Source organism: Canis lupus, chromosome 12 (assembly GCF_011100685.1).
Source record: "Canis lupus familiaris isolate Mischka breed German Shepherd chromosome 12, alternate assembly UU_Cfam_GSD_1.0, whole genome shotgun sequence".
NCBI lineage: Eukaryota > Metazoa > Chordata > Mammalia > Carnivora > Canidae > Canis > Canis lupus.
The window spans coordinates 28,395,305-28,407,854 of NC_049233.1; the positions used below are offsets into that span (position 1 = coordinate 28,395,305).

The following is a 12,550-nucleotide window of genomic DNA, read 5'->3' on the forward strand; positions in this document are numbered from 1 at the left end:
CTCTTTGTACTAACACTATGCTGTGCTAGAGACCATATTGGTCTATTTATTTCCTCAAAGTTCCAATAACACACAATCACTTTATAGTGTACTTTCACTAGAGGTCTGAAGTAATAATTTTTTTAAAAAAAGATTATATTTACTTATTCATGAGAGACACAGAGAGAGAGAGGCAGAGACACAGGCAGAGGGAGAAGCAGGGTCCATACAGGGAGTCCAATGTGGAACTCGAACTCGGGAATCAAGGATCACGCCCTGAGCCAAAGGCAGGCACTCAACCGCTGAGCCACTCAGGGGTCCCTGAAGTAATAATTTACAGCAATTAGAAACACAGTTGAATTTTATACATTATTATCCTAAAAATGTGTTGGCTGTTTCTAACAAATATAACTATATAACTGTCCCTAAGGTTCTGGTTTATCAAAATCTTGTCAAATATCTTTCCTTGCTTGATGATCTCTATCTCCACCTCTGTCTCTTTCCAGGAAAAACAGTGAAAGAGAAAAGGCCATCACCAATGATATCTCAGATTTCTCCAATAAAATAGATATCATCTGTGCTCACTCACACACAGCACAAAAATAGCCAGTCGATGACTTTTCATTCACTCAGAGTTTTTGGTTAGCATTTTACTGGTTCTCTCTTAGATATTAACTGATATTGGGAGAGTATTTGATACTAAACACACACACAAACACACACACACACACACCATTGTAAGAGATACATGAAAAAAAGAAATCATACACAGAGGTAAGAATGAAATTTATAAATTAAGATAATGCAACGTATAAAATAATTGAAAACTCTATAAATATTATTATAAAGAGAAAACTTCTACCAAGAAAAATTACAGGATGCCTTAAAAATATTAGACAAGTAAGAGCTTTTGGAAATTGAAAATGAGAGCCAAATGTTCTTTAACAATATAATAAAGGCATTGGAAGAAAATACAAATCTACCAAAATGAGCAAAAATAAAATGAAAATAAAAAAGGAAAACTCATATGGTTATGACATTAACAGTGACATTTTTATTTACAAATTTTGGAAAAAGCATTTTGGGAGGAAGTAGTGGGGAAAAGTGCATATAACCTGGTGAATGGAAAAGATGATAACACAGCTAAATCTTTATTTTTCTACAGGAAAAATTATTTAGATAATGTGGAAAATTGAAAAAAATCAAGAAATAGCAGTATTAAGTATGCCATTTAGAAATATGGAAGTAAGGAATGCCTGGGTGGTGCAGCTGGTTAAGTGTCTACCTCTTGGTTTCCGCTCAAGTAGTGATCTTGGAGTCATAAGATAGAGTCCCAAGTAGGGTTTCACACTCAGCACCTAGTCTACTTGAGATTTATCTCTCTCCACCTCCCTCTGCCACTCCTCCCTGCTCATGTTCTCCTCTCTCTTTCTCTCAAACAAGGTTTTAAAAAAAATAAATATGAAAGTAAAAACCAGAAGAAATATTTAAGAATATTAAAAGAAGTTGCTTATAAACACAGGTTTGTTATATTTTCTATTTGCCTTAAAATATTATCTCTTCACTCCTTTAAGTGAAATCATGGCTAAGCACAGGTCCTACATTACACATAAGTGTGGAAATGAAAGCATTTTGATGAATATGCAAATCCTGAAAATATTTAAACTTAGATTAGTCTTTGTACAATGTCCATATTTTTCCTAACTAGCAGACTGCTAGACTGTCAATGACACCTAAAATTCTTAAATGTTTCTCTCCCTGATTTGTGATATGATGATTATTTTTATATAGTTTTACATATACACTATGAAGAGTCTAATATCCTATGGAAATATCAAAGCTTATTCATTGGTTTAACCTCTTCCCTTAATGGTCCAGTTATATAAAATATTAAAATCTGTTATTAGGAAAATATATCATCTTTATAGGTTATTAAGTGTAATTTTGGTTCTTCATTTGTCTCTCTCAATCTACCACTTTATCTATACATGTATGTATGTGTGTACCAAAAAGCATGTCAATCTTAAACCAAAAAAGTTTTTCCATGGAACTCCCTGGCTGCTCTATTTAAGTTTGCTTTCATAACTCCTAACCTTATTCCAGCCCTCATAAATCATTTTCCTTTACAATTTTTCTTTATGGCAATTAAATGGTATAATTTACTGGTATCATGTTATAATGTCTCCTAGATATATCTATATTAAGGAGAGATATAACTGAATGAACTGTTTTTATGGTCATAGCTTTCTAGTAGAAGTATGAAAATTAAATCCCCCAACCCTTTCAGGAAACAGTGGGGGCAAGTTGCCAGTCTCTGATACACTTGGCCTGAAATGAGAGCTGAACAACTCAGAGTTAACTATCTATAGAGACATGTTGGCTACCCCAAACACTGCTTATTAAGTTCACCTGAAGGCTCATACTAGACCATCTAAGCAAGTGTGAAAACCCATTTTTATTTTTATTTTTTTTTAATTTTTTTTTTATTTATTTATGATAGTCACAGAGAGAGAGAGAGGCAGAGACACAGGCAGAGGGAGAAGCAGGCTCCATGCACTGGGAGCCCGATGTGGGATTTGATCCCAGGTCTCCAGGATGGCGCCCTGGGCCAAAGGCAGGCGCCAAACCGCTGCGCCACCCAGGGATCCCTGAAAACCCATTTTTACAATGACAAATTAGGTGGACATTTGTAACTTTCCAATAATTCTTGAAATTAAGAAAGTGCATTCCTTTTAATAGGAGAAGCCTACAATAATTAACAAAAGAAAACCCATACTTTGCTGAACAAAGTACACATTTTACTTGGAAAATAAGCCAAATTCACATTTAGAGACTTAATGGAAGCCCATGGAATCATAACTGGCCTTCCCATTAATCAATTACATAATATACGCTTTGTGTATGTATCTTTATGAGAGCATCACTCCAGAGCAGCTTGAATCCCCAAGGTGAAAGTAAATAAAAAATATTTCAGAACCCAATGAATCAATGAGAGGGAGTTAAAGATTTTTTCATCAAAGATGGAATAGAAACCAGTTTTATTAATCAATGATTAGTTTAGAGATACATCTTAATATTTGTATATTGTTATTGTTCATCTATTCATGAACATTTATTGAGCTTGTAAAATATGCTGTATGTAGGCATGTCTCACCATCTCTCCTATGCAATCCTAATCTAATCTGTCACTTAAACTACAGCTGATCCTTGAACAACACAGTTTTGAAATGGATGGGTCACCTTCAGCACAAATTTTAAAAAGTAAATACAGTACTGTGAATGTACTTTGTCTTCTTTATGATTTTCTTAATAACATTTTCTTTCCCTAGCTTACTTTATTGCAAAACTACAGTATACAGTACAATATACAAAACGTGTTAATTAACTGTTTTTATTATTGGTGAAGCTTCTGGTCAACAGTGGGCTATTAGTAATATTTTGGAAGAGTCAAAAATCATATGTGGATTTTCGAATGCAAGGGAGTTGGTGTCCCTAATCCTCATGTTGTTCAAGAGCCAACTGTAATTCTAAAAGCCTCCTGATGTATCTCTCTGCTGCTGCAGAAACTGCACTCTATTCTTCACACAGGAGTCAGAGTCATTTAGTAAGCATGTAAGTGAGAAAAAGCCTTTTATTTTAAATCTCTCTCCTTCCTCAAGCTACTACCCCATTTCTTGCTTCTGTCTTAAATACATAAAAATCTTCCTTTAATAAATGATGCATATTCACTCTCAGCAATATAATTCTCTCACATTCTCTCTTAAATCTACTTCAAACAGACTTTTGCGCCCTCCACTCCAGCCAAACTGCTTCCTTGACAATGTCACTAATGACATTTGCATTGTATCTCCAATGGTCAGTACTGAGTCCTTATTTTATTTGACCTAATAATAATATTTGACACTTGATCATTCTCTCTACTTGAAAGAATTTATATGGCTTTCTGCACTCCATTTCTCCTTGTTTTTCTTCCTGTATCACTGACTGCTCTTCTCAATTTCCTCCGTAGGTTCTTCTTCCTCTCATGGACCCCTAAATATTGCAATGTCCCTGGGCTTAGTCTTTTGTCCTTTTCTCTGTTCTATCTACATTCATTTATTTGTGATCCTATCCAGTATTATAGTTGCGTATCTGATGACTCTCAAAATTTACATTTCCATTCCAGACTATGTCACACAGCCAACTGTGCACTCAACCTCTCCACAGGGGTGTCTAATTGGCAAATCGATCTTAAATTTTGAAACAACACTAAGCACATTAGCTTTCAATAAAAATTGAGACATTGTGAAAATAAAGAACATGTTAATGCTTCAAATTTTACAATGAATCTAAAATATCGGATCAATGTGTGACATCAAATAATTTTACTAAATATGTTTCTCAGTCATATTGAGCTCAGTGTGTCATTTCTTGTTTTAACACTGTTAGCAAGCAATAAGCAGCAGAAAACAACAGCGTGGTGAGTGGCATTGCTAGGTGGTATCTATGGTCCCAAATAAAAATTCTAATAATTTGAAATATGATGGGCAACAGGACACTTAGAAAGGATACTGTTTTGTGGCTAAAATTTATTGCCTCCTATTTACGTAACAAAATATGTAGATAAGGGTTTAATTTTCTTTTTTAATTTAAGCAGAGACTTTTGTGCATGTAACAATTGTTACCAAGGAAACCTCTGATACCATCAGGATTCCTCAGGAAAGACACGTGTGTATTCTTTATTCGGGTCCTTAACTTTTTCTTACCTTTGATGACTTATCAGATGGAAATACTTATATATATATATATATATATATTTTTTTTTTTTTTACCAATTTTGCTTTCCAATCTTATTTCTATTTTTCTAGTGTTTTTTTTTTTTTTTTACTCCTGCGAATATAGAATATAACATTAGGCACACTTAACTAGTTTCCCTCAAGAAAGGAACCCAAAGGAGCCCAGTGGTGTAAAATTCAGCCAGTTAATAAATTGAAACTTAAGATTTCAATAATTTTCCTGGATTCATTTAATTAATATTAGTGTATGAAAATAATACAGTTTTTTGTATTTCATAAATGCAGTTTCTTAGCAGAGGTTTAGAGGGTTAATCCATTTTCCTTTCCATAGTTCTTGGTGACTTTTGCCTTTATATTTGGATAGCATTTACGCTGTAGAATAATTGATATTAAGACAGCTAACTCCAACCAAATTATATTTTTCTCCTAGAACTTTAAATTCACAATGGTTTCCTGATTTCTGGCATATAAGTATATTTAAAAGAGCTAAGTTTATTGTATTTTAATGACATTTATTATAATTGATATGACAGTATATTTTCTTAGATTATTCATATACTGATACTTCTTTGTATTATAACAATATAAACATATTCAGATGTTTCAATTAAAAAAGCATAAAAGTGTAAAATACCTTCAAATACAATCCATATATTTCTTAGATGTTAGCAAATGATAAATTAAAATACATAATTTTTGTTTTTATTTTTTTTTAATAAGAGACAAAGAGTCTCTTGTACTTCCTGTCCTACCTGCACATGTCAGGTTATTTCGGGTTCTGGAGAGTAAGTATAAGATTGCCATTAATTTATAGAATGCAATATGTTAATACAGACAGGGCAGATAAAGGTTTACCTGTATAACCAGGAGCACAGAGGCAGTTGTATCCAACAATTCTGCTGACACAATCTTCTCCATCTAGGCAAGGTGAGATTTCACATTCCCTCATATCCAATTCACACAAAGATCCAGGGTACACTGTTTCACAATTGCACATAAATCTAGAGAAAAGTCAGAAAATGAGAAGTCACATGTAATGACAAAAAGCATTTCATTATACACATAACTCATATGTATATATTAAATTTTAGCCTTTTAATTTAAATAAATGGTAATATTTTCTCTTCATTTTTTTTCCTTGGAGAAATTATAATTGGCCTTTGTTGGTTCACAACCTTGAAAGTTCCCTAAGTGAAATTTGAAACTGGTCCCTGCAGATACAAGGCAAGGAAAATCAGAAGAAAGAGGCAATCCACTCCAAATTGGTCAGTGACAGGTTTAATAAGCAAAGGAACTTTCATTCCATGCTTGTCTTCGGCACCTACAAAACAAGTAGATTTTCATACCTGCTCCCCAAATTTTAAAAGTCTATATAGAGGTATTAATGATGTTGTCATGTGTGTAATCCAGATAATCTCACTAATGCATTAATCTCTCAAGACTTTGTTACTGAAGTTGTTCCTAATTGGGAATAGTGGACAGAACATACATTCCAAAGACAAGGGAGAGAGTGAAGTGCCTCCTGACTGCCAAGACCCAGTTTGCAGATCAACATGAGGACATGTTATCTCAATGATTTCGTTAACAACCTTTAGATATTTTTCCCTTGATGTTCTTTATGTGAGAATTTTTTTTAATGAATGTATCTGGATAAATAATATCTTTGATAAATTCTATTGAGCTTAATTCTGTAATGTATATTTTATTATTATATAAATGTAAATATTTAATTATATCCTGTGTTAAAAATTCAAAGATTATTCTATCCGTGGATTGAATTATATTTTTGATATTGAAAACCTTCTGGGGCAGCCCCAGTGGCTCAGCAGTTTAGTGCCTGCCTTCCACCCAGCGTGTGATACTGGAGTTCCAGGATCGAGTCCCACATCAGGCTCCCTGCATGGAACCTGCTTTTCCCTCTGCCTGTGTCTCTGCCTCTCTCTCTCTATGTCTCTCATGAATAAATAAAAAAAATCTTTACAAAATTAAAAAAAAACCTTCTGGTTAAAAGATCGTTTTAGTAAAAACAATATCATTACTGCTTAATTATATTGACAGATGTTGAAGAAATTGAACATAATTCAATGGCTAGAAGTCAGGTTCAAAGTATCATGCACTTAATAGAAGTGATTCCCAAGAGCCTTGCCATTGAGAAAGGTTTCCAGAAATTTCAACTGAACTTCCTTTCAATATCCAACTCTCCCCTCTTCATCTTAACATCAGCCTCTGATGAATCTGACTTACTGAGTTCAGATATGTCCTCTGCACTTTAATTTGGAAATATTTCTTGCTCCTATGTGAATTTCTTTTTATTGATACAGATCCTGTCTCAAAGAGCCCTTGATTCTTTCCTTTATAGTCTACGCTGTAGCAACAATCTACATAACCATGTGGCAGACTCACCCTGAATTTATTTTTGGTCTATTCCTGGATATTGTGCTGAACATATTTTATCTCAACATCTAGTCAGTCCATAGATATTTGCCAGAAAATAGAAGACTAATTCTCCTGAGATGGAATTGTAACTAGCTTTAGTCATATATATGCAAAAAAAAAAAAAAATCTGTAAAATGACCACCAAATAACCTATGATAGGCCAATAAATAATGTTAAGAAAAGAAAGCAATAATTTAATCTTTTTTGTATTCATAGAAAAATATTAATGAAGGCATAAAACTAATTCCTATAGAAAAAATTAAATTGAGAGAAAATGGATTTAGAAAACAAGTTCTATATAGTTTTTTTCTTTCTCTTTTTGTAGAAGTTTAAATAAAACTGCTTTACCAGATTTTCTTGTAATGCTTTTGAAATATTTTTATTCTGAGTTTTTGAGGAAAACTCTTTCTAATTAAATTCAGTTTCAACTATAATTGTAATTACAAAAACATAATTAATGGAAATCTAACATGCCCATGTTCCTCTTTTACTCATGCACCACATATTAACTGATTAAATGCCAGATGTCAGTCAAGTACCCAGATTAAGTGTAATAAGGCTTCAGCTTATTTTTTAAAATTCTCTTGGAGAAGTTAGGGACTTTCACATGTAAACATTACAGTAAATATATGCCAATTGAGACAGGTGTGAAGTCCTACAACAGAGCTAAATGCTAGAGAAGGTGACAGGTAAGGCTTTGCTGGCTAGTCAAGAAAAAGTGGGGCTTTTGTATCAGTTGGACAGAAGGCTTCAAAATGCCATGTGACTAGGATATTGACCAAAATCCCTTTTAAGAGTGATCCAATTACTATGAATATTGAATTTGTGTTCAAATAGCAAAACTTTTTTCCATCTCCACTTTCTCTCTAGTATCTTACAGTATAGTCCAGATAATGGAATGATTCTTTTAAATGCTTAAATCAAGATATGTTTGTTAATGATACTCTCATTGATTGTTATTGTGTGTTTCCAGTGAATCAATAATGATTGTGAGGGATCAGAGAGTAGGTAGGAGTCAGGTAGTGTTTTCAGTCGTAGCACTAAAAGGTGTGTCCAAGAAATAATTTTTTCATACTGATAGATTTGAAAATGATAGATTACTACAAAATATATCAGATAATGGCTCTGCTCTCAATTTATACATCTCCTGCAGATACTTAGGACAGCTTTATCATACACAGAAATTATAAAATCTATTCTTTACTCTGGAAGTTTGAATATTAGAAATTATTTTGCGACATCTTTCCTCTCAATGATAAAATTATAATAATGGTCATTGATTTTTCTCAGTCTATTATAAACAGAAATTTATTCATTAAATTCATAGACTTCTCTCTCTCACTGTGTCTCTTTCCGCTCTTTATCTCTTTTTTGAAAACAAGGGAATATCCATATCCCTTGCCCTTTGCCACCCAGATTATGTTTTCTGGAATTATGAAATTCCTGAGGAATTATGGAAAAGTTCCTGAGTGGTTTCATGATCAAATCAGTACTTAGAATCTGGAGAATTCAACCAACTTAAAATAGGAGATATTCTCCATGGATGATTCTTAACTGAATCTGTCATCCCTTATAGTCTTTGCCAAATAGTGCTTTTCTAACTCCTCATTTGCTCCACATTTACTAGATGATATTTAGCTATTAAAATGGGCCTTTCTGGAGTGCCTCGGTGGCTCAGTTGGTTAAGCATCTGCCTTCTGCTTGGGTCATGATCCCAGGGTCCTGAGATTGAACCTCACATTGGGCTCCTTGCTCAGCCGGGAGCCTGCTTCTCCTTCTCTGCTGCTCCCCCTCCTTGTGCTCTCTCTCTCTCTGTCAAATAAATAAATTATCTTCAATTAAAAAAAAAAAAAAAGACTGACTTTTCCTTTCAACTAGTTAATTCAATTTGATTTGCATCTAAATGGATTTATGACTTTTTATTTTATTCAGTGGGTCAAATATATAACTATTTTTATTTATTTCAAGCTCAATTTGTCTTTTGAAGCTTTCTCCTATATCCTTTTGATATCTCCATCATTCTTTGAATGTTCTCTTATTTTATAGCATTAAATGTTCCAGGTTTCTCTTATACATTTCCGTTTCTAGATCTGGATTCAGCCATTTCTCCTTGGAGCTCTGACTCCTTTAAGTGTAGAACATTATTTAGAAACCAAGATAATTTCTATGTGTATATGTATTTATGTATATGCATACATATAGTTGTATGTATATAATTGTGTTTCTGTATATACATTTGGTACATATATGTCCATATTTATATATAGTTTTGTGTATGTATGTATACATGTGTATTATAAACACATACATATAAAATATGAGTTCATACTAACATCTCAATTCTAGTTTAACATAACAGGGTTCATTTTAGTCTAGTTGATTTCTATATTTTCAGTTCTTTTTGTAACAATGAGAAGCCTTGTTTTCATTATTTTAAACATATTATTTACTCGTTCCATCAGTTACATGAAATTTTTCATATTCTTTGTCTTCTTGTGGTGAAGGTATGAGCTTTTCTTTTACTTTTATTTTATTTTATTTGTTTGTACAGTCATCTTGAGGATGTATGAGAAGATTCAGATTTTCTCAACTACCCAGAATTCTCATTTGCTCATTTTCCAATTCTAGTTACCTCATGAGTTTTAGTTTCTTGGGTCCTTTTATAATTTTACTAAACATTATATTCATTTATTATATAATATTAGGACAAATTTCCATGAAAATCAAATCTTTATTCCAGAACAGAGCATCTACCTTGAATCTCTGTGTCCAGTCTTTCCCAGAAGACTTAAAATATACATGTACTCTCTCCTTTCCTCCTCCCACATCCTTTTCTCTCTTTCCTGCCCATGCCCCCACACCTCCTCTCCTTCTCAAATAAGAGAGGCAGGCAAGTGCAGCACATTCTCAACCTGTTCTCTCTGCACCTACCCTGGCCCTTCAAACCATTAAAACAATCAAAGCACATGAGGCATGTCTGAAAGGAATTTCACCAGATTCCTCCTCCTACTGGCCTCCAACTAAAATATACAACCCCTTCAGCTTTGGTGTATTTTTCCTTCCTATTATTAGCTGCTAAGGGCCCTGTCTCTACATTATGCAGAGGAAATCTATCTAGGCTATAGAGAAAAAGTAAAAGTGAACCTTGATTTTTATTAATGTCTTCAGTGACCTAGTTAATCTTATAGCAATATTGAATTGTGTAAGTCTCTAAAACATTTCCTTCTTTTGATGAAAATCTGTTCTAATAACTTTTAAAACACAAAGATGCATATATTAAAAATATCTTGTCTTTTTTTTAAGATTTATTTATTTATTTATTCAGAGAGAGAGAGGCAGAGACACAGGCAGAGGGAGAAGCAGGCTCCATGCAAGGATCCCAGGCTCCATGCAAGGATCCCGACATGGGACTCGATCCCTGGTCCCCAGGATCACACCCCGGGCTGCAGGCAGCACTAAACCTCTGCGCCACTGGGGCTGCCCTAAAAATATCTTGTCTTGAAGCAAGAATTAAGACCATGAAATTTATAATATATTTTTGATAAAATGGAAATTTCTAAATTAAATTCAAGGCTTTATTTCAAAAGTTTTAGTGGAATTAAATTTAAATAGGTTGTCAAATTATTGAACATTTTTTCTTCAAATTTCCTTTAATTTGATAGTGACCTAAAATTTTCCAGATAGGTTTTCAAGATACTTTTCCAAAATTACAATGCATTTTAACAGGTGACTTCTAAATAAAGTTCAGTACATTGAAAAAAAGTAGTGGTAAACACCAGTAACTTTATTTTACATAAACTGGCATTGCCCTAATGAAAGGAGTTGAAAATATGCAAGATAATCACAGAGGCATGTAGCTCTAAAATGAGCCCCTGCTTTACATTATTCTTAACATTATTCTTTTATCTTGTTTTATCTTATTTCAGATGAGAAAGAAGTTAATAAGTAGAGAAATTGTGTTTATGCTTCTAGAAAGCTGTTATTTTAAAATATACCTATATTGATGAAATCATATGACACACTCTGATATATAAATATTTAATGAGTTTTAATTTAATTTTTGAGGGTTTTAATTTTAAAATTATGTATAATATTAATATTTCATATATATTTCTTCCAAAAGATCATTTTATAAAAACCTAGAATCCAAAATTCTAAACTAAAACTACAGACAGTTGCAGGAGAAACTTGATGATCAGAACATGTTAGCCCTATGTTACAGCTATTCAACTTTTGAGATAATTTATAATACATTTTAATTCAATTTCTACATCTTTCTTATAATTCTATGCTGCATTCAAGAACTATGGTTCTTGATAATAATAATATTTCTTAATCAATAAATGAGCAATATCTATTTTCATTTGTGATGTGGATAAGGATTCACACACTAAGATTTTTTTTCACACTAAAATTTTTGAAAAAGTTAAAGTTAAATAAATCCTATGGATAATATTAAAAAATTTTAAGCAGTTATAAGATACATAAAACTCACTATCTTCTTTTATATTTTTAATGAATAAAACCACACTTAAGTATACAAACATAAATAATGAAAAGTAAACAATATTTGTAAAATTTGCACATGGAAAAACTGCCAAATTTAATATTAATCTAAGAGAATATTTAACATACTATGATATGTGTAGTTTATTTATTTTTTTGTTTTAACTTAGCATCCTAAGATGGTGTACTTTAAGGTGCTGTATATTCTCTGTATCTCAAGCCAAAGGATGAAGGAAAAGTTAACCAGCATTTTCCTACATTTGCTCTACAGAGTGATTATCTTTTAAATAGTCTTTATTATGTCATTATTATAATTTTACTACACATGGATGTGGAAACAACAGGGTTATGGGAAAGTGTCCAGTAGAATGTAAACCATTTGGATTAGTAACTGGTTTTTAGGCAATTTACAGAAGATGTACAGATTTTTGTCTCTTAGTTAAATGTACATTAACCAGTCATTTCCAACTTTGAAATGCTAAAGAACTGCTAAACTCATGAACATCACACACCAATTGGTCACAATATTCTTGTTGATAATGATTTGTGTGTGATAATTACATCAGCCAACTGGAAATTTTTCTTCTTCTATATTCTCTGAATGAACCAGACACTGCTATTGTAATTGTTCTGATTAATTCTTTCTCAACTGTAAATTTTTCATAGTTCAATATTATTGTCAGTGATCTAAGTAAACTGATGACTGAGGCTTAAAAAGACATTAGTTCTTACAGATAACATATGTTCCAAATGTCAGAAAATGTCGATTGTATTGTTCAGTGTTGCAATAGTTTGTAGTTGAACTGGGGCTGTCATCAAAATGCTGTCATATCTCAAGAAATTCATCTTTAAAG

At 32.6% G+C, this 12,550-nt stretch overlaps 1 protein-coding gene and 1 long non-coding RNA gene across 2 annotated transcripts in view; one reads left to right on the plus strand and one right to left on the minus strand.

Moving 5' to 3' along the window:
- Nucleotides 1–12,550, minus strand: part of EYS (eyes shut homolog) — a 1,532,152-nt gene that overhangs the window by 990,833 nt on the left and 528,769 nt on the right. The window contains exon 16 of the mRNA XM_038554428.1: nucleotides 5,610–5,755. Coding sequence (XP_038410356.1) covers nucleotides 5,610–5,755 — 146 coding nt within the window. The remainder of the gene's footprint in view (nucleotides 1–5,609; nucleotides 5,756–12,550) is intronic.
- Nucleotides 1–12,550, plus strand: part of LOC111098301 — a 145,879-nt gene that overhangs the window by 32,503 nt on the left and 100,826 nt on the right. The window lies entirely within an intron of this gene.